The sequence below is a fragment of the Sparus aurata genome, chromosome 21 (genome assembly GCF_900880675.1).
Source record: "Sparus aurata chromosome 21, fSpaAur1.1, whole genome shotgun sequence".
In the NCBI taxonomy this organism is placed as follows: domain Eukaryota; kingdom Metazoa; phylum Chordata; class Actinopteri; order Spariformes; family Sparidae; genus Sparus; species Sparus aurata.
This window is the reverse complement of record NC_044207.1, coordinates 1,000,904-1,028,172: the sequence shown is the minus strand read 5'-3', so window position 1 is coordinate 1,028,172 and position 27,269 is coordinate 1,000,904. Positions and strand designations below refer to the sequence as shown.

Here is a 27,269-nt window from a genome sequence, read left to right as displayed (position 1 = left end):
CAAACTGAAGGCCCTGTTCCAGAATGGGCACTCTCCCTCGTCGGCCTTGGACACTCTCAAATTTGACCTGCAGGAGCAAGAGGGGGAGAACTACATATATGCTGCTGCAGATCGCTCTGTCTGCCCCGATCTCCAGTTCTGCTAAAGGTGAGGGGTGAGCAGGGGGTAATAGGCATAAAAATAAATAAAGAGCCCCAATTAAACTCCCACTGAGACTTCTGCCTCCTATATCTCAGCCCCAGAACAACGTATTATCACAGGACTGGTCTGGCACTGACACGTATGCATTGTTGCCCTGAACACAGAAACATATGATGGTGAGTGGTTCCTAGGCCAGGTTAAAGGAGATGAAAGTTTCCCCATTTAAAAGCCCCATAGTTTTTTGTGAACAACGATTTTTGAGATACAAAGTTGGTTTTGGCCTAAAAGCTATTGTCTTGATCATGTAATGTTAATCAATGCCCAAATGTGCACTGTGAAATTTTGATTTTCTTCAACCCCCCTCCCCCCCTACAGGCTTTATTACAAGCGTTTTAAAAAAGTGTATGGAGCAGCAGCAGGGGAGGAGATGCTAACAGATCTAGAGAAACAGCTGCACATGTACAATGAGGAGCAGGGAGAGGTCAGTGCTAAGATGGCTAGGACTGATGATTACCAGCTGGTCATCGCCATATGCACCCCACTAATGAAGAGGGTCCACAGCCAGATCCAGCAGAGTGGAGAGATGGTGTTCGTTGACTCCTCGGGCAACTGTGATCGGCAAAACCACCGTATCTTCCTCCTGATGACCCATTCTACTGCAGGTGGATTGCCACTAGGGATTCTCATCACCACCTCGGAGAACCAGGCTACCATCACAGCCGCCCTGCAACTCCTGAACAGCGTCCTGCCAGCAGAGAGGTTTTTCGGATGTCGGGAGGATGGTCCCCGGGTCATACTGACTGATGACTGCCTGGCCCTACAACAGGCCCTCAATGCTGTCTATCCAGGGGCCACACTCATCCTATGTGTGTTCCATCTACTGCAGGCCATGTGGAGGTGGTTGTGGAATTCCCACAATGGTGTCGCCAAAGACCATCGCTCTTACTTAATGAGCTCTTTCAGGCGCATTGTGTATGCAGGCACCCCATCCTCCCTGGAAGAAGGCTACAAGGTGCTTACTCAAGACCCTACAGCCCAGAAGTACCTGAAGTTCCTCCAACACCTGGCTGAGATCTTCAAGAGGAAGGAAGAGTGGGCCATCTGCTTCCAGTCGGAACTACCCACAAGAGGAAACCACACCAACAACTATGTGGAGAGTGCAATGCGCATTCTGAAAGAGAAGGTCATCTACCGACTAAAGGCCTACAATGTTACACAGATGGTAGCTTTGTCACCACCCGACTGGAGGAATATTACATCCGCCGTCTTACCGATGTAGCCAACAACAGCTGGAAACGGATAAAACACGTCCAACATGAAGATGTTGACTGTGAGGCGATTGTTCAGGTATGAATATCTGCTTCCCTCACTTCCCTCTTGTTTTCTACAGGGTTTGTACCGGTGCTTGAAATCCTTGAAAGTACTTGAATTTCAATGTTGTGTTTTCAAGCTCTGAAAAGTGCTTGGATTTTAGTTTAAGTGCTTGAAAGTGCTTGACATTATAACTCTGTCTTTCACAAAATTTGGATCAGTCTGGATAATTAATTTCTGAAGTTTTTTCTATTATGAAACATAATTTTAGATGTTCACAGCATAATACAGTGTACATAATTGTGATAAAAAGTGAAAAAAAAATAATGAGTTTATATATTCCTGTAGATACGTATTTTACCCCAGCAATAAGGTGCTGGAAAATCTTAAAAATGACCCTTAAAAGTGCTTGAAAAGTGCTTGAATTTGACCTTGAAAAATGTGTACGAACCCTGTTTCTATTGCTAAGCTATTATCTAGTACCCCATTGTCAATTTCTTTCATAACTGCAACTGGGTTTTTTTTGTTGATACAGGAGGATCAAATGAATTATATAGTTCCTAGTTCCTCTGGTGGTGACAAATACCATGTGAATATGGCAATTGGCCACTGTTCCTGTCCACTCGGGATCTCTGGTTGAACATGCAAGCATCAGAGTGCTGTGGCAAGCAAGTTTGGTGTGCATGACAGCTTCCCCCGCATTTCAACACCTGCCATGAGAAAGATGTATCATGAGATTGCCACTGGTGAGTTACACCTACCTGCATGTATAATGACAAATATTAAATTCTTTGCTCAAGGGAGGGAGGTAAAGTATATAAGTACACTTTGGTGGTATGGTTCACAGTTTGTAACCTTGCATTGATATTTGATTTTTTTTACATATTCATTTGGGCTGTATTGCATCTTGATCATTTCTATAACAAATTTTGATTTATGTTTTTCTCATTGTAGTGCAGCTCAATTGTTTTTAACAGGAATGGACATTCCTGATGACTGGTTTCAAACTTTGGCACTACCCCACCCTCCTGCAGATCCAGCTGGAATCTCATGTCAGTTTAAACTGTACTGTCATAACTGTTAATGCACACAACAATATAGTCTTCACTGTAAAAAAAATTCTGTAGAATTTATGGTAAAATGCTGGCAGCTGTGGTTGCCATAACTTTACCGTAGAAAATACGGTCACAATGTAACTGTAAATTTCACAGTAGAGAACTGTTATTTGTTTACGGTAATTTGCTGTAAAAATAAGAGTTATCATATAAACCTGTTTACAGTAAATTCTTTTAAAAATAACATATATACTTTAAACCTAATTACTGTCCATCAGTGAAAAAACACGGTAAAACTGTAAGATATATTACGGTATTTTATTGCAAAGTTCAACTTTACGGTAAAATACTGGCAGCTGTGGTTGCCAGAATTTCACCGTAAAAAATATGGTACAACACACATGGAACTACAGTTTGTTGGCGTAGATTTTACAGTCAGCAAATGCAAATGGTAAATTATAAAGGAAATAACCAATTAAGCCCATTTTGACATCTTCAAAAGACAGTGTGTGTCCATACATATGAAGGATAGTCCATGGTAGAAGAAATAAACGTCATGAAAAAAGGAGCCACTTGCCCTGTGTTGATCAACACTAATGAGTCACTGAGTCCAGACTTGGCTGAAGAGGGCTCTTAACATGGACATGGTGTTCAAGAAACTGGAACTTAAAGCATTCAGCAGTCACCAGTTCTGCTTGAAGACTCATGTGTTGTCCATCTGGTGTCCACTGTAGACTGGCATGATCCTCTCTGCAGCCAGAAAAAAGAAACAAAGCAAAGGTTAGATTGATGCAGTGCCTGAGCATGATGCCTACAGAGATAAATTCAGCCTTCTGCTGTTAAACTGAGCTCCAATGAGCTATACATAGAATGAAACCAGCACTCTGGAATATAGTTTTGCAGGTCATCAGGAGTATTTCATTTATTTTATTGTATTAGTGTGAAAAGTAGAAACAGTCACTTTTCAGGACTAAGTGATCATCAGTATTTGTTTCACCCTTGTCGAATTGCAGCCTAAATCCTGAATCCTGTCCATAATACTGATTTTTTTTTTCTACTGTATGTTTGTATGAAGCTGTTGGCACCGTTCACTTGAGGGAGATCGATTAAGTGTAGTTTGAGTGCTTGCATCTACTCATTTGCTACACTGACATAAACCATAGCTTAGCTCTAATTAGCCTTGACAAGACTGGTGTTTGAGTCATTGGGTCCAGACTTGACTGAAGACAGGTGGGACAGAGTCTCATACAGACATGTTACAATGTTAAGGAAACTGGAACTTTGGGCAGGTGTTGTCATCATTCCTGCTTGAAAATTCACCAGCAGTCTTCAATCAGGTGTTTACTTTGGACTGGCATGAATCTCTCTGCAACCAGACAAAGAAAGACAACAAAGAAAACATTGGTAATGATAATAATGATAATTATTATTATATAGCACTTACACTGTTGCAAAGTGCTTCCCGCAACAACAACAACAAAAAACAAAACATTTATTAAAGAAGTTGGAACAGAAAAAAAATTAAATGGTGAATGAAGAGTAGGTTTAAAAAATCTCATAAAAAGGCAATCCTATAAATATGATTTCAGGAGGCGCTTAAAACAGTTAACAGATTTAGCAGATCTAATAGATTGAGAGAGACTGAGGGAGAAACTGTGGAGACTACAGCTGAAAACACACAATCCTTTGGATTTGATATCGAATCAGTGATTTTGATTTTTTTAAGGATAGTTCTGAGGATTTACCCTTAAGGAACTCCAGATAACAGGGTAAAAGACATCTATGGGAGACATAATTATTGATGTGGCCATGTAAGTATTTGACAGGTATGAAGAAACAAAAACATTTAATGGCAGCACCAGTTCAGAAGCCAAACTATTTAAATGTACTCACTGAAGCTGAGTGCTGATAACGATGACGACGAATCAGAGTACTGGCCATACCGCATTCCTGCAAAGTTGATTGCCTTGCATTATCCAGCTGCACCGTGCTGTAGAGAAGGTGAAATTATTTGTTAAAAACTTGTATGGCTAAGGTGTTAAAGGGATCATTCTCACTTGTTATGTTATCTTTGAATTCGCCTAGATCAAGTGTCAATAAATGTTTCCTTCGTAATACATCCAAGTCTCCTTGTATCATCTTTTATTAAGAGTAAACCAGTTTCTCCATTATCAAAGTCTTAACCGACTTGCTACAGAAGTTACAGCTAAACATTTTTCTAGCATTAGCAACGTTAGCTGTAGCTAGCGACTTCTCAGAGCCTTTAAGTGACTCTTTTATTCTGCAAAAAGCAGATAGTGACATGTCCAGCAACTTTTAAGATATAGCTACCTGAACTCCTCTGCTTGAAAGTCAACGAATAAGAGCTAACGTGGCTCTGCGGCTAGCTAACGTTAATCAGACAGTCTCAATGAGCTGTGAATGTGCTTACCTGAAGAAGAGACTGTGCTCCTGTGGGCGCGAAGAAATGGCGGTGACCTGAAATGTCAAGCTTCCGTTAACTCGCGGTCCTCTCTCTCTCCCTCTCTCTTCTCTTCTCTTTCTGTCTGTCTGTCTGTCTGTATCTATCTATCTATCTATCTATCTATCTGTCTGTCTGTCTGTCTGTCTGTCTATCTATCTATCTATCTGTCTGTCTGTCTGTCACAACAACAAACACTGCTCCTGTGGGCGCGAAGAAATGGCGGTGAACTGAAATTCAAAATTTCTAGCTTCCGTTAACTCAGCGGTCATCGCTCTCTCTCTCTCTCTGTCATTCTCTCTGTCGTTCTCTCTGTCTCTCTCCTCAATTCAATAAAGCTTTATTGACACGAACAACTACAAACAAGACAACGTTTTCATTGTCATGTTTTACATATAATAAAAAAAGGACATGTACAAGAATAAAATAAAAATAGAAATTGTGTTTTCACTGTACAAAAGAAAGATATAAAATAAAATATACTATTATTTTATGGAAGCCCATTTCCGCCACTTGACAAAAATTATGAGATACTTTGACTTAGTATCTCATAATTATGACTTTGCTATCTCATAATTTTGACTTAGTATCTCATAATTTTTTTTCATCAAGTGGCGGAAATGGGCTTCCATATTATTTAAAAAGGATGTGTTAACAATGTTGCAATAAAACTCTATATGATAAACTCTAACGATTGTTGTAGGCCTATGTTTTCCTGTGGGACAATAAAGTTAATCTTATCTTAATTCACTGTGTTTTGACAATAATACAACATGTATAGTTTTCTATTGCATTAAGTGCTTGTGACGGCCTGAACAATGCCCCTTAACTGTGATATAATAAGCACATACCACGGCCTGTCCTGATGTATTGCTTAAATATACCATACTTTTTAACATTCTACTTTCTATACAAATGATGGTATGATTTAATAATAAGCCGTGGATCACCAATGACCTGAAAGCCCTTCTTAACAAGAAGAAGAGGGTGTTCAGGTCTGGAGACAGGGAAGAACTGAGGAGAGTGCAGCATGAACTCAGGGATATGCTGAGGGCCTGTAAAGATGCCTACAGGAGGAAGCTGGAGGCCAAACTCCAGCAGAACAATGTGAGGGATGTGTGGACTGGTATGAAGCAGATCACTGGGTGTAAGGTGAGCGGCAGACAGTCATCGGGCAGCCTGGAGAGGGCAAACGAGCTGAACAGATTCTTCAATAGGTTCAGCTCACAGCATTCTGTCGTCTCCCTGACACCTCCAGACCCCCACACACCCTCACTGCCCCAAATGCTTCCTCCTCTCCCCCCTCACTCCCCTGCTGTGAGCTCTCCTGTGCAGCACCTCTCCTCCTCCTCCACCTCTTCTTCCTCCTCCACCTCTTCCTCCTCCACCTCCTCCTCCTCTACCTCCTTCTCCTCCACCTCCTCCTCCACCTCCTCGTCCTCCACTGAAGACACCAGCAGCCTCCCCCGCATGACTGTGACTGCAGGCCAGGTTAGGAGACAGCTGGAGAGACTCCACCAGCAGAAGGCTGCAGGTCCTGACGGTATCAGCCCCAGGATCCTGAAGACATGTGCCAGCCAGCTGTCTCCTATCCTACAACACCTCTACAACCTGAGCCTGGGTCAGGAGAGAATACCGGTGCTTTGGAAGACTTCCTGCCTGGTTCCTGTTCCAAAGAAGTCGACACCATCAGACCTCAATGACTATCGACCAGTGGCCCTCACATCTTACGTCACGAAGGTGCTGGAGAGACTGGTTTTGGCCAACCTGAGGCCGCAGGTGAGAGCCCTGCTAGACCCTCTGCAATTTGCTTACCAGCCCCACTTGGGAGTTGATGACGCTGTCATCTTCCTGCTGCAACGAGCCCATTCGCACCTGGATGGTGGAGGAGGCACTGTGAGAATCACATTCTTTGATTTCTCTAGTGCTTTTAACACCATTCAGCCACTGCTACTGGGGGAGAAGCTGCGGGTGATGGGTGTAGACGACACAATGATCTCCTGGATTACTGACTACCTGACAGGCAGGCCACAGTTTGTCCGTATGGGCAGTGTTCTGTCTGATGCGGTGGTTAGTGATACAGGAGCTCCACAGGGGACTGTACTGTCTCCTTTCCTGTTCACCTTATACACCACTGACTTTCAGTACAACACCGGGTCGTGTCACCTGCAAAAGTATTCTGACGACTCGGCTGTTGTTGGGTGTATAAGTGAGGGACAGGAGGAGGAGTACAGAGCACTGGTAGACAACTTTGTGGAGTGGACTGGACAGAATCACCTGCGGCTGAACATCAGCAAGACCAGAGAGATGGTGATAGATTTCAGGAAGAAGAGGAAGACGGCTTTCCAACCTCTGTGCATTCTGGGAAAGGATGTGGAGGCGGTGGAGGATTACAAGTACCTGGGTGTTACCATCAACCACAGACTGGACTGGAGATCTAACACTGAAGCTGTTTACAAGAAGGGGATGAGCAGACTTTACTTCCTGAGGAAGCTGAGATCCTTCAACGTGTGCAGCAAGATGTTGGAGATCTTTTATCAGTCTGTGGTGGCCAGTGTACTTTTCTTTGCTGTGGTTTGTTGGGGAAGCAGCATTGGAGCCAGCGACACCAACAGACTCAACAAACTGATCAGGAAGGCTGGCTCTGTGATTGGCTGCAAACAGGACACTCTGGAGGCTGTGGTGGAGAGGAGGACACTGAAAAAACTGTTATCCATCATGGATAATCCTCTCCACCCTCTCCAACTCACACTGGTCAGACAGCGGAGCACCTTCTCCGGAAGACTGCTTCAGCTTAGCTGTCGAAGCAACAGATACAGGAAATCTTTCCTGCCACAATCCATCACTTTATACAACAACTCTCTCACCTCTGCCTGACAGAGAACTCTGGTCTCTCTACTGTTTTGTTGTATATATTATTATTGTTATAGTATATTTAGCATATTTTGTTTTGTTGTATATATTATTATTGTTTATAGCACACTGTGCACTGTATATATACACTATGTATATATTGGATTCTATGTGTTTTAAGTGTTTTATTTGCTGACCCACTACTGCTGTAACAAAATAATTTCCCAGTCTGGGATCATTAAAGTAATTCTATTCTATTCTATTCTATTTAATGGTTGTGTACCGTAAATTTAAACGTAAACATCAGCAAAATCTGTAATTCAGACAGAATGATACCGTCAATTTTAGGGTAATTACACGCTTGTGACATTACGGTATTTTACTGTGAATTTAGCAAACTTTTTATAACATTCACAGTAAATTCCGTATTTTCTACTTAGTAAGGCCGTAAAATTTAAGTTATTTACTGTTTCTTGATTTACGGTAATTCAATGTATTTACTACAGTGATATACAATTTTTGATTTTACGGTATTTTACTGTTGCTATTGACAGTTTTTACCGTAATTTCTACGGACATTTTTTACAGTGTAGCAGTCCTTCGTCAGAGTAAATAGTATACACTCTATATCTACCAAGGAAATCGCCTCGTCCAAATTTGTATTGCCATTTGCACTCGGTACGATGTCGTGCTACCTGTATCCTTAGACTTCCACTAGCATGGCTAGTTTAGGCTAGCCGCGGGGGTTCTAAACCAGGACATTGCGCGCACTGAGACAAAAAAGCATTCGCCTCCTTTCCCAACCATTTTCCCCAAAACGGTGGCGTACCCCTTTAAACTTGAGACATATTCATCTTGGAGACTTTAAATCTCTGTTGACTTACTCTGATCGTTGTAACTGTTTTTAGTAATTCCCTTTACACGCTTAAAACTGCTGGGTTAAAACTAACCCAAATTGGGTGAAATTGCTAACCCAGCGCTGGGTCCAAAAGGGACCGAGCCAATGCTGGGTTATTTATACCCAACGCATTGGGTTGAGGATTTGACCCAGCGCATTGGGTTGAGGATTTGACCCAATGCACTGGGTCTAAATAACCCAGCGCTGGGTCCAAAAGGGACCGAGCCAATGCTGGGTTATCTATACCCAGCGCACTGGGTTGAGGATCTGACCCAGCACATTGGGTTGAGGATTTGACCCAATGCGCTGGGTCTAAATAACCCAGCGCTGGGTCCAAAAGGGACCGAGCCAATGCTGGGTTATTTATACCCAGCGCATTGGGTTGAGGATTTGACCCAGCGCATTGGGTTGAGGATTTGACCCAATGCACTGGGTCTAAATAACCCAGCGCTAGGTCCAAAAGGGACCGAGCCAATGCTGGGTTATCTATACCCAGCGCATTGGGTTGAGGATTTGACCCAGCACATTGGGTTGAGGATTTGACCCAATGCGCTGGGTCTAAATAACCCAGCGCTGGGTCCAAAAGGGACCGAGCCAATGCTGGGTTATTTATACCCAGCGCATTGGGTTGAGGATTTGACCCAGCATGCTGGGTCAAGATTTTAACTCAACAATGGGTAAAAACTACTCATGCTGATGAGTTAAAGGTACCAAGAAATGGGTTACCAGGTTATCAGTATAGCTGTGGTTAACAACAATATCAATTTTATTACCAACATTTTCTAAGAATGTTTCATTTAATTTACTTTAACTTCAGTGGATGTAAAATCGATTTAAATTACTATTAAATGATCAAACAACAAAATACTCTTCAAAATATTATTTTATTGGTCATGAAATGTAATTTAACTGTCACTACATAAAACAGTATTTTAGAAAAAGATTACATCAAAACAGTTTACTTTAACTTGAATTACAGGCTGAATTCACAGAGACTTAGAGGCCATGTCTCTCAGCTGACCTGGGAACGCCTCGGGATCCCCCGGGAAGAGCTGGATGAAGTGGCTGGGGAGAGGGAGGTCTGGGTCTCCCTGCTTAGGCTGCTGCCCCCGCTACCCGGCCCTGGATAAGCAGTAGAAGATGGATGGATGGCATTAGTTCATTCAGTCAAAAAAAAGTCACTGATTGATTTGTGTTGAACATTATTACATACCTTTCAAAAATGAAAACAAACATTTTTAGTGCAAGCTCTATGTACACAGTAAACATACCATAAGTAACAAATCATTGCCGTTATTATAATATTAACATGCAAGCTCTGGTCTGAGGTACTGTGAGGAAAACTACCAAGAGGACTTTCAGTGGGAGGAAGAAGTGAGAAGTTACTGCAACGCGCAACAATAAATAGTTAAAATCATACAGAACAACAAGCCCAAGTAGCGGGATAATTCAATGTCGAGACAATATACATTTGATTACAACACACTGCTTGCTCGAGTGTGATGTCACAGACGTCACTTCAAACTATGACATGCCTGATCTCAAACTCACACTGCTGCACTGAGAAAAAGCTGACATCGACAAAGTTGAGGGCCACATGTTATACCAGCTCTATGTGAATACCTGCCGAGAGTGAATCGATGTTTGCATTGAAATGAGACAAAAACACAACTCACCCACTCTCCTCCAGTGACAGGTTATGCAGCAACTTTCCGCGTCCAGCATAGCGTCCAGGCACTGACAAAACACATCTGAGTCCTCCTGGCGTGCCTGGTGTAGCATCCCCGGCTGAATGATGGTCAGACTCTCCTTAACTGATGGTTTATTGCAGGAACCTTTAAACACTCCTTCGAACACATCATAAGAGCTACAAAAAAGGTATAAAAAATAGATGTAAATTATCTTCCTTCATGAATCATGACCTTATTGTATCATAAATTCACACAAAATATAATCATGCATTCTTCTCTTAGCTTCTTCAATCATTGTTACATTCACAGAAAAATCATATTTTAATCTGTTTTAACTTAAATGACAACCTCTATTAGAGAGCTGTATGAATTGTTTTTAACTTATAATTAAACTTTTAATCAGGACATTTGTATTAAATATTAACTGTTAACTTTATATATTAAAGTCACTTAAAACCACACAAAATGCTTTTTTTCATATTAACAAACATACAAATGAAATTAATGAAATGACCAGCCTCATCTCTGCTCCTCTGTACCGACAGGACGGTTGGGCTAATGCTAATTAGCGTTCCCGCTAGCTTAAACACGCTATATCAAAACTGTTCAAAACTGTAAAAGTTACGGTCTGAATCAAATACTAAACATGTCATGAAGCGACAACAAAAGACAACAACAAACCTTGTGCCCTTTATCAGCCAGGTGCTAAGTAACTCATTTTCATTATGTTCAGCAAAACCTTGCAGGCAGACTTTAAACACGGAGACACACACGATTCACCGGCACACACACACCAGATGCTTTTTGTTCACAGCGAGACGGTTTCAAAATAAAAGTCCCGCATTTGGCGTCTCATAATTAATTAAATAATAACCTGGCTTCAAAGAATATTAGTAAACTGAATGAACGGAACCAAGTATTTTATGTGGTTGCTTGCCAGCAACACGAAAAAAAAACGGCACCCGCTGCAGACTGAGGTTTAAGTTAAGTTTTTAATATATGACTAAGATACAACTATTTGGCTACCACGTTAAGCTATCAAAACTAGATGTTGTAAGATAATAAGTTAAGGTTTACTTACCATTTACATAGTTTTCTCTGGTCTCAAGCTGGAGAGTGATGAACGTTTGCCTCAGCCCGTTCAAATCTAAAGCCCGCCCAAATCTGAAGCCCGCAGATGTCTTCAACCCAATCTGTTGGGTCAAAGTATTTAACCCAACCTTGGATAAAAACAACCCAATCAGCTCAAAATCCACAGCCACCCAGCAGATGGGTTATGAAAATAACCCAGCATTTTTTAGGGTGTATATCTTGTTGTTTATGTTTGTTGTGTGTTGTTTTGTCTGCTGATTGTGAACGCTCCTTGTTCTCATGTCTCTCTTGTAAAATAGATCTTGATCTCAATGAGACTGCCTGATAAAGTAAGATGCAATCTGTTTTTTTATGCTACCTCAAGAAACATCTGGACTGGAGGAGGAGCTGACACAGGTTTTTGAGTGTCTAAAAAAAAAGAAGCTGAGAGATGACCCCAGCTTCAAAGCACCATTAACAACATTCATCAATTCAATACCGAAGACCGAAGGGATACCTTCAAACGACGACCCAAATTGGGGTCCAGCCAACAGCTGTAGCCCACAGAAAGGTGGCACTGGGTGGGAGAAGGGCCTTAATACCAGGAAGGCCCACAAAGGCCTCGGCGAGGGAGCATCCCTATCATAAAACAGGGAGAAAGAAGAGTGCTCCTCATTGTTTGGCCCACTGTGTGGACTTAAACATGTCCCTTGGTGGAACTCACTAGTCTGTCCTCTCCAAAATAACAAGTTGACACATTCACCGCTGTAGTGCCCACATGGCTTCATTTCCTCCAGAAGCCAATTAACACAGATGCACAATACACAAACCTTCTTATATTTACTATTTGATGATGATAAAAAAAAATTATACTGACTCATATATTTAAATATTTTTTAAGATCGTGTATCGTAGTTAGACATTCCAGTACTATTATAGCACTATAATTAACACTGCAAATGAAATTTGACTCTCCTTTTATTTTATTGGAATGAATCTGGAATCCCCTGTTCAATACTAAGTCTTGTCTGTAAATACATGGCATGTCTAAAGTCTGTATTCTGGGTCTTCAGAAACCTATAGGTAATGTCACAGTGGCTATGTCCACTAATGTTGACATCACTGGAGGCAATTTATGAGATTACATGTAGCTTCCTCTGGAGCCACAAATGCCTTATACTAGTTTTTCACATTTGCAGTAGTATTGAATGTGTAAAGTTAGTGGAGTTAACCTTTAAAGTTTGAGTGAGTGGCAGGCATCTGCACAGTGATGGTGCCTATATCATTAACAGGATCCTTCAATCTATATTGAATACAAGGATCCTGTTAATGATATAGGCAGAGTCAAATTCTTGAAAGCATGCAAATCCTTTCCACATCTGGTTTTACATGTGTGGAATACTGAGTGTGTTAATAAATAATGTCAGTTCCAGATAGATTAAAATATGTGTATTTTATTAGCATACATACTGTAGCAATTCAGCAAATGTATTCAGCAAATCTAAAGTCTGTATGAAATATAAATCTGTAAATATATGTCTTTTTGAGTTTCTGAGTTGAAATATGCCGTCATTCGCTGGATCACCCATTCAGACGAGATACCTACAAAGCATTCAGGACAGCAGGGTGGCATTTGGTATCCACATAATAGTTTTAATTTCTGCAAATGCCATGTTTCGTATTTGATGTGTTCTGCTGCGCTGTCGATAGAGAAAACATCTCTCTGCGCTGTCTGTGTTCACCAGCCAATCACGTAGCACCTTCAGATGACGTTGAGCACCAGCCAATCACGTAGCGCCTTCAGATGACGGATTCCCAGACTTCTCCTACGAAAAAAAATATCGCCTGCCGTTCTCATTCTCCTCTCGCATGTTGCGACTCTAAAATATAATTTTCCAGGGACTATTCTTTTATCTGTCAGTGATACATCAGGTCATTTTATCCTTCAATTGTTAACCATTGAAAACTTTACTTTGATAGTTATTAACATATATGGCTATAATTCTAACCATGAGAACGACATAGTGCTTGAAACATTAGAGAAGCATATACAAAAAACTCTTAATAACTTTCCAAACTCAGGTATAGTAATAGGGGGGGATTTCAACATGATATTAAATCACAACATTGACTGTTGGCCTCCGTGTGTTTCCACTGCAGTAAATGAAAACCTCAAATTATTTATGCAAAAATTTAACTTGATTGATGTATGGAGGTTTAACAATCCTAATATGAAGGCGTTTACTTGCAGTAATAGAAGTGCCACCAGACATTCACGATTGGACTATTGGTTAGTGTCTGATCATTTGAATATTGATAAAATATCAGTTAATATCATCACAACCCCATTAACAGATCATAATGCAGTCTCCATCTTTATTCCCTTACACTCTGCCCCCTCTACAAAATGTAGAAATGCCTACTGGAAACTAAACAGTTCGCTTTCACAACACGAGGTGGTAAAATCAGACATAAAAAAATAATATTGGAATTTTGGAACAAAGCAAAGTCAGAGGATGCTTTTGGTAGCAATTGGGAACTTTTGAAATTTAAAGCTGGTCAATATTTGAGGAAGTATGGTAGTAACCTATCAAAAAATCGTAAATTGGAGGAAGAAAGGGTGGTCTCTAACATAATTTCTTTGTACCAGAAGGACCCTACAGATATATCAGAAGAGGAAAGACTAACTTTAATTTCGGAACAACTTAAACTAAATGAGATTTACTCCAACAAAGCAAAAGGTGCCTTTATAAGGTCAAGAAAAAGGTGGATTGAAGAAGGGGAACAGAACTCTGCCTATTTTTTCGGCTTAGAAAAATATCACGGGAAATTCAATTTAATCCAGCAACTTAATATCAACGATACTGTAACTGATAATCCGAAGAGCATAGCTGTTTTCTGTTCGGACTTCTATAGAAATTTATACAAATCGAAATATTGCCATCAATCAACCACTACATTCTTGAACTCTCTTATCGTCACACCAATCTCTCAAGATGATAGGAAATTCTGCCATGACCCTATAACCTTGCAGGAAATCACATTTGCAGTTGAACATTGTAAAACTAACAAATCTCCTGGAGTTGATGGCCTCTCTGCAGAGTTTTATCAGGCTTTTACTCAAGATCTAGCTCCCTTTCTACTTGAAGTAATATTAGAAAGTGTTGAAAAAGGTTCTCTACCTCCTTCACTGACACAAGGCTTGATTACGTTAATCCCCAAACCCAATAAGGATCCACTGTTTATTGATAATTGGCGACCTATTTCATTACTAAACACTAACTACAAAATTTTTGCCTCAATAATTGCAAAACGATTAAAAAATGTTTTAGACCCTATTATTGATGAAGTCCAACCAGGATTCATGAGAAAAAGACATAACTCAAACAATATTCGGCTTGTCTTGGATATAATTGATTATTCATTTTTATGTCCAGATGATAGCTTTATCTTTTTCTTGGACTTCTATAAAGCCTTTGACACAGTAGAACATAACTTTATATTTCAAACTATTGAGAAATTTGGTTTTGGAGATTTTTTCTGTAAAACTGTTAGAACAATGTACTCTAAAGGCAATAGCTCTATTAGATTAAAAAAATGGGACATCACCAAGATTTGAGCTACAAAGAGGCTTCCGGCAGGGCTGCCCTGCGTCTCCCTACCTATTCATTTTATGTACACAACTTCTTTCCACCCATATTAAAAATAGTGCTTTAAAAGGAATCTCAATTGCAGAAAGAGAAGTTATCCTCACCCAACTACTGTACTACTACATTATTTTTTAAAAATGCCAGCCAAGTGCCAATTGCTATCAAAACAATAGAAATATTTTCTTCAGCCTCTGGACTCTGTTTAAATCTTAAGAAGTGTGAACTTTTTGCCCTCAAGGAAAGCGACACCTCCCAGGTCTGTAACATACCAATCAAAGATAAGATTACTTATCTAGGGATTACTATAATGAAAAATGAGGAGGCGAGATTCTCTGTAAACTTTAATTTGAGTAAAGATAAGACAAAGAAAAAGCTTAATCAATGGCTGCAGAGAGATTTATCCTTGAGAGGTTGTGTATTGTTGACAAAGGCAGAAGGTTTATCACGTCTTACATATGCAGCGATCCCCTTGTTTGGGGGTAAAAGGTAAAAAAGTTCAAGGGTGAAAGAGCTCAAATAGGTGACAAAAGGATGAAAAGGTAAAAAGATGTCGAGTAAGAGGGTTGGAAGAGGTTAAAAAGGTAAAAAGAATATGAAAATCTGTAGAGTAAGAGGGCTGGAAGGGGTTAAAATGGTGATAACATGTGAAAAGTTGTAGAGTAAGAGGGCTGGAAGAGGTTAAAAAGGTGAAAAAAGGATGAAAAGGTAAAAAAGTTTAAGGGTGAAAGAGCTCAAATAGGTGAGAAAAGGATGAAAAGGTAAAAAGATGTAGAGTAAGAGGGTTGGAAGAGGTTAAAAAGGTGAAAAGAACATGGAAATCTGTAGAGTAAGAGGGCTGGAAGAGGTTAATAAGGTAAAAAAAAACGAAAAGGTAAACAAGTTTAAGGGTGAAAGAGCTCAAATAGGTGAGAAAAGGATGAAAAGGTAAAAAGATGTAGGGTAAGAGGGTTGGAAGAGGTTAAAAAGGTGAAAAGAATATGAAAATCTGTAGAGTAAGAGGGCTGGAAGAGATTAAACTGGTGAAAAAAGAACGAAAAGGTAAAAAAGTTTAAGGGTGAAAGAGCTCAAATAGGTGAGAAAAGGATGAAAAGGTAAAAAGATGTAGGGTAAGAGGGTTGGAAGAGGTTAAAAAGGTGAAAAAAGGATGAAAATGTAAAAAAGTCAAAGGGCAAAAGAGCTTAAAAAGGTGTAAAAGGAATGAAAGCGATGAAAAGCGGCTGGGTAAGAGGGCTGGAGGACGTTAAAAAGGTGAAAAAATACAAAAGCTGTAGAGTAGGGGGCAGGAAGATGTTAAAATGATGAAAGAAGGCTAAAAAGGTGAAAAGTTAAAGGCTGACGAGGACCGAAAAAGGTGAAAAAGGATGAAAAGCTGTAGAGTTAGAGGGCTGGAAGAGGTTAAAAAGGTGAAAACATATGAAAAGCTGTATAGTCAGAGGGCTGGAAGAGGTTAAAATGGTAATAAAATATGAAAAGCTGTAGAGTAAGAGGGCTGGAAGAGGTTAAAAAGGTGAAAACATATGAAAAGCTGTAGAGTAAGAGAGTTGGAAGAGGTTAAAAAGGTGAAAACATATGAAAAGCTGTAGAGTAAGAGAGTTGGAAGAGGTTAAAGAGGTGAAAAGAATATGAAAATCTGTAGATTAAGAGGGCTGGAAGAGGTTAAAAAGGTGAAAAGAATATGAAAATCTGTAGAGTAAGAGGCCTGGAAGAGGTTAAAAGGTGAAAACATATTAACAGCTAAGAGGGCGGAATGAGCTTAAAAAGGTGAAAAAAAGACTGAAAAGGCCAAAAAGTTGTAGAGTAAGAGGGCAGAAAGAGGTTAAAAAGGTGAAAAAAGGCTGACAGGTGAGAAGTTAAAGGCAGAAAGAGGTTAAAATGGCTGCATACATGCTGCAGCAGGAGCAGAAACACAGACGAAAATGTCCCCATAAGGAATGAATGGGAGAATGCCTCCCAAACTCTTGAATAACAGGAGACATTGCTGAACGCACCCATGTTATTTTTATTTCTGTAGAGTGCATAATGAGGGCACAGGAGCGAGAGACAAAACATGTACCGTCTGCGATCCTCCAGAAATTTTGGCTGAAAATTAACATTGCGGCTTATGGGGAACATTCAGGAGTGCAATTGTCGCCCTTGGTCTTCTAAATCCAAAACCGTAAGTCCTACAGCTGAAATGAGACCATCAGCTGAAACCCAACAAGATTTCCTACATGTATATGCCTATATTGTCTATGTCAAGTACAAGATGTGGGATCCAAATCAAGCTGAAGCAAAAAAAAAATCCCGTTTTCGGAGCTGCTCCTCACTCTGGGGTGCGGCAGTTGATGATGTCACGCACTCTAGCTCACGCAATACACACCCATTATAAACTCAGAAGACGGACTTAAAATCCTTAAAACTAAAACTGCGAACATTTCAAAACCGTACAAGATTTTTAAAAACTGAATATGAATGCAGTTAAATATATTAATATCCTATATCATATAGACCATTTCGTTTTATCTCCGTTTTCAATGCATAACGCATAAAACACTTTGTAACTGTGTTTTGTTGCCATACAAATAAAGACTATAATTATCTTGTATTGTTAGTCTGAAGGACTGTTAGTCAATCAGGGTAATTCTCACACGTGTAGCAGATATTCCCTGATAGATGGGTATATAAAGGCATGTATTCACAATGCGTTATGGCGCACAACGGCTGCTTTGGCACTGTTGGAGGATGTGGCAAACGGAAGGATACGGAGGGAGCGGAACTTCAGAGACCAGCAAGATCTACTGGCCAACAGTGATGTGGCCGATGAGCCGTTTCCGACTCCCACGAGCTGTCCTCTTGGATCTTTGTGCGGTATTGGGCCCAGTGTTAGAGAGGAGCACCCACAGAAACCACGCCGTGCCGGTCCGCTTCAAGTGCTCACAACACTCGGGTTTCAACCGGCACATTCCAGAGGGAATTGGCTGACATGTCAGGGATATCCCAGCCAACCTTTAGCCGTGTCATGCCAGACAAGTTAGGAGGTATAATTGGTTTGTCGCAGCAGTATATAAAGTTTCCTTATACGGTGAACAGGCAAATAAAAATGCGCAATTTGCAGCAATGTCCGGTTTCCCAAATGTAATCAGTGCCACTAACTGCACTCATGTTGCTATAAGAGCACCGAGTGAGAATGAATTGGGCTGGCACTGAATATTCACAGGCGACTATGGGCGTGGAATGACCCGCACACAGGTGCGCCACATTTAGAGTGGACTGTGATTTATAAAGGGAAAAGGGCGTTGGACGTGCGTGCGCACTGTTTTCTAAATCAGGATATTTATGTGCTTATGCACTTTCTGTGTATCGTGCGTACGCAACCTTTTGACGTCAATCCTACACACAGTTTTATAAATGAGGCCCCTGGTCTCTATTGTTCCTGCGGGGCAGAGTGAAAGTGTTAGATATATTTCCATTTGTGGTGTATTTGTCCACTTGTGGATCTGTGAGGTCAGCAAGTGTTCCTGTGCGTGCATTCGTGTCCCCGCAGATGAGCACATTTCCCTGGGCCTGGAAATGGCTTATCTGTCTCTAGGGAGAGGAAGGTGTCTTCTGAGAAGTGGGGTGATTCGGAGGGCGGGATATACAGTATATTGCACAAATTAATAATTCCCTATCTGTTAATGAGAGCTCTTTCTGTAGTTTTAACCAAATGTAATTTTTTCCCATTTTTAGGGGATCAATATGAATATGCAGATCAGATTTATACCAAATGGTTAGTCCTCCAGATTCCCTACCTTTATTAGTGTTGCCGTGTTTTTGAGATGGTACTATCATTTCTCTAGTTGTTGGGACAGTGGGTAACAATATCAACTTTACACCATGTTTCCTGTAGAATGATGATGTCAATATCTATAAGGTCTGCTATAAATTCTGGTGCCAACTCTTCAGCCTGAAGGTTGAAGATTTTAGGCCCTGTATATTCCACATGCATATTGAAAGGGATTTCATTGTATAAGACAGGTGACAGGATGAAAAGAAAATAGTTGAAAACAATTGGACTGTCAAGAGAGTCAAACACTGAATTGTATAAATGCAACATGTATGAACAATATCCAGTTAAAAGTATTTTTTCAAAGATATAAAATATTAATAGGTATTCTCGGTTCATTCGTCCTTGGAGCGCCTCTGCGTAGCTGCGTGGAGCTTGGTGTGACTCTGTCTGCTGTGACTGTGGGACGGGGTTGGGTGGGGGCCGCGGACCCGGCTCTTGGTTCTGGTAGACTCTCTGGTTTGGTGTGGGGTAGTAGCCTGAGTCGGGGCCTGTCTGCCTTTGCTGCTGGAAGTGTGGTATAGTGGTGGAGGTGGGGGTCTGTGGTGTGTGCCGGGTCTGGGTGGATGTCTGGGAGGTCTTTGGCTCCAGATGGGGTCTGGTGCGTAATGAGGTTCCCTGCTAGGTCCTCTGGCTGCTCCTCTGGTTGGTGTGAGATGGAGGCTTTGACGGCCCAGTGCCACATCCTTCAGTGATTTGGTAAATATGCCCACTGCCTGCTTTTTTAAATGGGAGTGGTCAAACAGGTGCTCAGGAGTTATGGCTGGATGATGTGCAACGTGCACATTAGGGAGCGAGGCACAGCCTCTGGTGATGTCTCTGTTCACCCTGTGGATGGTCCTGGGATGAAAGTCTCTGCGGGGTAACAGGGTAGAGATGGTGATATGCGAGTTTGGAAAGGATGCGGCTGCTTTGCTTCCTCTGCTACATTGGTGACCAGACTACCAACCTTTTCCTGCTCCTCATGCAGGTTGTTGGTGCCAGTGTGGATCAGAATATGGCGGTCAAATATTCTGGTGTGCCAAATTCGGGGTGGGAAAGGATTTGGAGTGCAGCCTCAGTTGTGGGGCACCAGATCTTTCACACTTTCATATTGGGGAAGAGCTTTTGTTCTTGGATGAATTTGCCGTTTGAGTCAATAAGAATAGCAACCTCTGTGTCTTTTTTCAGGATGCTGGTCTCTCTTTCTGCCATCCTTCTCTGTTCAGGCAGCACTTCAACATTGTTCAGTCTGTCGAGTTTAAAGAGACTGAAGGAGAAGATATTCAACAGGGAGCACCGTTCCCTCGTCACTGGTTTCTGTGGCACCACATGATCCTGGCCAGCTGGCTGATCAGTACAGTGCATGTGCACCTTCATCAGCTCCTGATGAAATGGCTCTAATTCAGAATGTTAAGGCTTTTTAAGTTTCCTCCTGTTTACAAAACCTGCAATTGCACTGTAATACTACTGCTAGGAAGCAGACCTGCAGAATATAGACCAACACTGAGAATGGCATGTGCACATGTACACAACGTATGAATAAGACGATTGGAGTCTCTGTATTGTCCCAATCCTTTAATTGCAGCAACAGATCATTTACAGAAAACTGACACTTCAAATCTCCCTTACACAATCCATCTGTACTTCACAATAATTTAATGACCATTGTCAGCGTCTACAAGACAGCAGTCGCCTGCGGTGAGGAAGAGATGGGCAGTTTGTTTTGCTTTATTCCCTCAGAATAGTGTGGCGCTCAGTTTACCGTTTATAGCAGAGTAACTTACACCTGCCACCTCCTTTGTCTAGAGGCAAACCATCACAACCCTGCTAACAGGTACTGTACATGACTTCTGATCACAGATTAGTATTGTAAATAAGAATCTGTTTGAGCAAGTTCCTGCAGTGTGTTGACTCTGCAGTTTTCCTATTATTGCTCTTCCTTTTGTATTCTTAGAAACTGAAGTCTGTCCTGAAGTAGCACTGCCCTGTAAACCTGACTGTCAAACAGCTTATGGCTTTGTACAAAGCTTTTAAAGCATTTTCAGAAAGATTAAAGTTTTTATTTCCTTTTTAAAAATGTTCCTTTTTAAAAATCTAGAAGCTCTCTTTTGGTAAGGTTGTGATGTTCAATGTTAAAAAGGTTTGACAGTTCACATCAGCGTACAAAGTGTTAGGAAGTAGAAAAGACCAGCTAGTGTTTACAGAAAAGACAACAAGACATCCTACGAGGAGGACCTACTGCACACCACTGCATCCCTAAAACCATCAGGTAGTGTCAGTATGTGAGGACTAGGACACAAAGTGGGAAGGATTATTATAAATGAGGAATGTCTTAATTGGTCTGTAGTGTTGTGTTGCAATTATTCCTACAGCATGAAATCTACATGATGTTTATTGTCATTGTCACAACAGGAATGTGTTATCCACAGTGCTGCAGCATCAGTGTCAGTCATATCTCATGTATACAACAGGGACACACAGGATGGTCACCTGCAGACCCTGCCTTCCCCCTCACTGAGCTTAATGACCCTGTGTGATGGGATCAGGTCTGTTCTCTGCAGGGGCCCTGCTGCCACGGACCAATCATTAAAAACACAGAAAAATTCTGAGGTCAAAAGGAAAAGACTAAAGAAACGTGTCACAGCGTTTCCTTTTAAGTAAATCAAACACACAACTACTCAGCAGAGAGAATGAGGCAGTAAAGCTTCACCACAAAAAGTTCACTTAACTGGTGTCGGGCAGCTGCTTATGGCTGACCTCCAGAGGATTATGACACCTGATCTGTTTAACCCTCTGTGAGCCAGAGGGAATCTGGAGCACACAGGGTTAAATGATTCAGGATAACTGGATCCATGTATAATTGGTGTGTTGGAACCACAGTGAGCTCTGCGCTGCCCACAGTGTCCTCATTTATATCACAGTTTAACTTACAGAGCTGAACTTTGAGTCACAACTTCAGTTCAAACTCTTCTGATAGTCTAGTAAGATGGTCTGCTAATCGTTCTGAATATTTGAAACAAAAACAACACACACAGACACAGAGAGGTAAAGGTAGAGAACAAAGAAGAAGAGTCAAACAGTCTCAAAGACTATATCCTGATATCTACGGCTCTTACAAAGGGTTAATTAGCAAAAGAGATTAGTCAACCAACAAGAACACACACACACACACACACACACACACACCTTTTTCTCTGAATTCACATGCTAGCATATGGCTCATCCTGGAGTCGACACATACTGGGGGGTAGGTCACAGGCATCATGACAGCTTTGCATAGGATCTAAAACAGTGTGACCAGAACTCAACACAGTGGAATCAATGTAAAGTCCCACTGCGACAGATGGGGAGAAATGACTACACTTTAGATGATGACGTCATCAGCAGGAGGACCAGGAAATATCAGCTCATAGTGGAGACCTTCTGCACTGTTCACTACAACACCTTTATTTTTGTTGAGTCAACTATGTTCTCAAAGACCCCACTGCAGAGACTACAGTTTGATTTTAAACCAATGGCTCAGTTATGAACTTTGGCTTCGGTTTACTTGGCAACAGAATTTAGCACCAGGAAGCCAAAATACATCACTGAGAGACTTCAAAATAAAGTTACAGCTCCAGTAGAGCACATAGACTTGACATGGCCTGAGCATCTGGCCACAGTCACACAGAACTAAATGGCCCTGAACAAAAATGAAGGGGGAGGGGTGGTGAGGACAGGCTGAAGACAAACAGGAAGGGTAAAAACAGGAGTACCATATTCATAATCATTCATCCATCATCTCACACATTCACACCAAGAGGAGTAGTCAGAGGGAGGGGTGGGAACAGAGGGAGGGGAAGAGGCGAGTTGTCACGGCTCCGTCGTTTCTCTGGAGGTGGACAGGTGCATCATCTCTCTGACTGCGCTCAGATTGTGCTGATGCAACATCTGTGGTCCCCTGCTCCGTCACCACGGCGACTGTGACACCTCTACGTTTCTAAAAGAAGCACAAACAGTGTGATGTTTAGTCTTCACACGTGCAAGGCCCCTCCTCAGGATCTGCACCCAAATACTGAACCTCGACAGAACCCCTTTTTTCAAAGTCATCTTTATTGCAAAAAGGGGTTTACGATTCAGACGTGACATATATACATATATATATATATATATATACACATATATACACATACACATACATACGCATGCGTGCATATATATATATATATATATATACACACACATACGCATGCGTGCATATATATATATATATATATATATATATATATATATACACACACATACGCATGCGTGCATATATATATATATATATATATATACACACACATACATACGCATGCGTGCATATATATATATATATATATATATATATATATACACACACATACATACGCATGCGTGCATATATATATATATATATATATATACACACACACATACATACGCATGCGTGCATATATATATATATATATATATATATATATATATAGGATTTCTCATAGTCAGATTAAAACACCTAGATTATTCGATTGATAATCGCATTACTCGTGCGTGTATATGTTTCGAACAGATTGGATTCGGATTTTGCGTTCTGCGCAGGCTCGAGATTTTTTTCCTGGGGCCGTGAGCTGGAAGTAGAAGGACGGCGGCGGCAGTGTCTTTCCTCTAAAATAATCGTAATCGTCTTACTCTTCGTACGCCATCTTTCTCGAATGCCGAGGCAGAAATTGTTGTTGCTGGTGACGTAAAGAGGTCAGCCGGAGGTGGCTCTATTACCACTAGTTGAAATGGGTACAGCGCCACCTATCGTACCGGGTATGACATGCTTCGGCCAATAATTTGATTTTCTCACCACCATGTATACTCGGACAATTGCTGTTGTCCGATTGAGGAGCATAGTCAAAGTATGGCTGTAATCCAACTAAACTGTGCATGTAAACGTACTGAGTTTCTTGAAGACGTTTCTCCTCTCAGCCAAGAGCCTTCTTCAGTTCTTTTCTTGGCTGAGAGGAGAAACATCTTCAAGAAACTGAAAGGAGTCCAGTTGCCTACGATACAGCAACTAGAAATGGTTCTGAATATTTGAAGCATGAAGTGGCCCATGGTGTTATGATCTGATAAGGTCAGTTCAACATGTTAAGAGGTGTATTGTGGAGCAGTTCCCATGTGCAAAGACCTATTACCTTCTATGATTCCCATGTGTGTCAGAATGATTTTATTTACGAGTGAAGCGACAGAATGAAGGCTTGTGTGCAAGTGGATTCTGCTCTCAAGAAACATGTGAACGTCCTTTCACAAGCCATCTAGTAACAAAACGAACAGATAATGTGTTCTTCTGGAAAAGCAGTCAAAGTACAGCTGACTATCAGTTCCACGTTGACAGCAGACTTCAGACAACAGACAGCTGCTCTGGCTTTATGAAATATTATGTAATACAGAGGCGGGAATGTCCATCTCTAAGCAGGGATCAGAGTGGAAACATAGCCTGCGACCTTTAAGCACAGATCTCTGTCAACACTGAAGTATTTAGTCAATCCACAGTCAGTTAATTTCTCATGATCTTATAATGTTTTCCATTTTCACAGTGCCAAACCTTCAGTTTCTTTAAATGAGAGTTTTTGCTGCTTTTCTCTGTTTTGTAATAGTGTAAACTGGTGACAAACAGAGCATGAAGACATCTCTGGTGGTTTTAGAAAATAACAATATTTTGGAGAATAAAATGTCGGATCAATAGAAAACACTAAGACAAAAAAAATCTGCAGTTGATCATGAAAACGCTGCTTCATTGTTCATCAGGTGGACTGGAGGCATAACAAGAAAAAGATGCTTTACCAGCTTTAGTCTGCTTACTGTGGCCACATTCTCAGGTGACATACTGCAGTATTTTTGGGATGAGGTTGTGTTTTACCTGTGGGCTCATCCTGAATCTGTTCCTCTGACTCAACAAACTCTGCTGCAGAGAGAAACACAGACAGAGGTCAGACCACACCATCTACAACATGTCAGAACGAGTTCTGCTTTCACATGTGCTAATCACACTGCAACATTTCATGTGTGTGCCCACCTTCCTCTGCTGCCTCTTCTGCCTCGTGTGTTGCCGCTTCTTCCGTCTCTGTGGAACATACATATCGAATCCATAAATAACTGAGCTCCTGAGCGCGTACACACACACACACACACACACACACACACACACACACACACAACTGACAGCTTCGCAGACAATAAGTTAATAGTGGACTTCTTCATCTTATTACCTCAGTAATAATTATAGTTATCACTGCTGATAAACATGTCTAAGCTCTGGTTTTCATGGGGTGCACTCTATGACTTTACGTGTGCAATGCTGTTTTGCCCCGTTCTCCACACAGCTGCATATCCTAGGATGTGAAAACTACGTAAGCTAGCTGTCTGCAAACTTTATATCTCAAGGGGGGGTCCTACTCGGTATCATGGTGTATTAGAACATGGATTAAAACTTAACCGGAATATCCCTATAACAGGGGGAGTGGTATCAATCTTCTCATACAACACTCCACCAGACAGTGAATTTGATTATCTCCAAAAATGTTGTCTTTAAGCTGCGTTTAAGGACCAAACACCACTGGAACACCTGTATCTCCTCCTCTTTACCTGGTACTGTCTTCTCCTCTGCTTCTTCTGGAATCTCCTCTGCATCTGCTACCTCTTCCACTGCCTCTTCTGACGGAGCCAACTCCTCCACCTCAGCAGCTGCCACCTCCTCTTCCTCAGCAGGCTCCTCAGCAGCTGCCTCTTCCTCCTCCTCAGCAGGCTCCTCAGCAGCTGCCTCTTCCTCCTCCTCAGCAGGCTCCTCAGCAGCTGCCTCTTCCTCTTCCTCAGCAGGCTCCTCAGCAGCTGCCTCTTCCTCTTCCTCTTCCTCAGCAGGCTTCTCAGCAGCTGCCACCTCCTCCTCAGCAGGCTCCTCAGCAACTACCTCCTCCTCCTCAGCAGCTACCTCCTCCTCCTCCTCAGCAGGCTCCTCAGCAACTACCTCCTCCTCCTCAGCAGCTACCTCCTCCTCCTCAGCAGGCTCCTCAGCAGCTACCTCCTCAGCAGGTTCTTCTGTTTGAGCTACTTCCTCCTCAGCGGGCTCCTCCTCAGCTTCTTCTGCTAGAGCAGCCTCCTCCTCAGCAGGTTCCTCTGCCGGAGCAGCCTCCTCCTCTTCCACTACCACCTTGACATCTTCTTTTGAAGGGGCTACCTCCTCTTCAGCTGCCTCCTCTTCTGCCACAGTCTCAACATCTGAGGTCTCCTCCTCAGCAACAGGTTCCTCCACAGCCTCCTCAGCAGCCTCATCCTCAACAGCCTGCTCTGTTGCCACTTCCTCCACCTCCTCTGCGGGCTCATCCGCCATTATCTCCTCAGCTGCTGGCTCCTCTTCAACTGGAGCAGTCTGAATCAAACAACATTGGCGAGGGTTATAAAAGGTGCGTTTTTCACAGGTTTTCTGATACAACAAGAGTGGAGGTATTTGACTAAATCAGGGGAAACCATTTCCTGCTTTCATGTGGACAAACTACATCATAATTCTTTAAAAACTAAAGGTAAATTACAACTAGGAATTACATTTTTCAGTAATTTCTTTGTTTGATAGTTGGTGGCCTTAAAATGAAGTTACTGGGTTATCATTTATAACATGGGAAATATGTTGGAAATGTTTTAAAATCCAAACCACCAGATGATCTCTGCTCATTGCAAAATCAGAGTAGGCTACACTCAGGGACTAAAAACAACAGATCAAGTAAACAGTAAGCTGCATGAATGACACACACAATAACCAAATTCAACACCTGGCCCAACAGAACTCAACCCATACTGAGGCCCTTAAATGGCTGATGTGTACCAACGTCAGTTTGTATAGGATGTTTTTTTTTGTTTTTGTGCAATTAAAAATGATTTAACTATATACATGTTCTCATACCAGTATTTAGGGTTTTAATAAGCAAGTATTTGCAGTTTCAAATCAGCTAAATTCTTAACAGCGATGAATCGAGTAGTCATTAGCATCATGAGCCTGAACCAGTGCTATAGCAGAAACTTTGTCCATGTAGTCACACCCTCGACACGCTAAGAGTTTTAGCTTAGCAGCTACAGTGGAAACTATTGTTTAAAAGGGGTTAAATAACATCTTTTCAGATCAGGTTGTGATGTGTTCTCTCCTGCAGACTGATCACAGCAGACGAGCTGTATGGAGACATCTGATGTTTCTTTGGTTGTTTCTCTGTTTTAAATCAAGTCCCCAGCTACTTCAGTTGTTTAGCAGAATGCTGCAACTATGTTTTACTGTGAAGCTCCAGAAATGTTCTGTGGACTACCACACTTCACCTGAC

The 27,269-nt window shown here is 41.5% G+C and overlaps 2 protein-coding genes and 1 long non-coding RNA gene across 6 annotated transcripts in view; 1 reads left to right on the top strand and 2 right to left on the bottom strand.

The window, feature by feature from the left end:
- The first annotated feature begins 238 nt into the window (after positions 1-238).
- LOC115572207 (uncharacterized) lies at positions 239-2,624 on the top strand. 4 transcript variants are annotated; one of them, XM_030402057.1, is made up of 4 exons: positions 239-317; positions 517-1,488; positions 1,988-2,198; positions 2,430-2,624. In XM_030402057.1, exon 2 carries the CDS (start codon positions 569-571, stop codon positions 1,418-1,420), a length of 852 nt encoding a protein of 283 aa, XP_030257917.1. In that variant the 5' UTR covers positions 239-317; positions 517-568; the 3' UTR covers positions 1,421-1,488; positions 1,988-2,198; positions 2,430-2,624. The 4 variants fall into 4 exon arrangements, with proteins under 4 accessions (XP_030257917.1, XP_030257914.1, XP_030257915.1 ...); XM_030402054.1 differs by having other exon boundaries at positions 2,407-2,624; XM_030402055.1 differs by lacking the exon at positions 2,430-2,624 and having other exon boundaries at positions 1,988-2,329.
- A 6,960-nt stretch (positions 2,625-9,584) lies between these two features.
- Positions 9,585-11,211, bottom strand: LOC115573091 (uncharacterized). The gene is made up of 3 exons (XR_003982218.1): positions 11,092-11,211; positions 10,396-10,586; positions 9,585-9,841 (listed from the first exon to the last, which is right to left on the bottom strand). It is a non-coding gene; the product is annotated as an uncharacterized LOC115573091 (long non-coding RNA).
- Positions 11,212-20,478: 9,267 nt separating this feature from the next.
- The window catches only part of asph (aspartate beta-hydroxylase), a 34,490-nt gene continuing 27,699 nt past the window's right edge, over positions 20,479-27,269 (bottom strand). Inside the window, exons 9-12 of the mRNA XM_030402233.1 lie at positions 25,552-26,332; positions 24,983-25,030; positions 24,827-24,871; positions 20,479-22,897 (exon numbers count right to left, since the gene is read on the bottom strand). Of these exons, the coding sequence (XP_030258093.1) occupies positions 22,890-22,897; positions 24,827-24,871; positions 24,983-25,030; positions 25,552-26,332 (882 nt within the window). The 3' untranslated portion in view covers positions 20,479-22,889. The remainder of the gene's footprint in view (positions 22,898-24,826; positions 24,872-24,982; positions 25,031-25,551; positions 26,333-27,269) is intronic.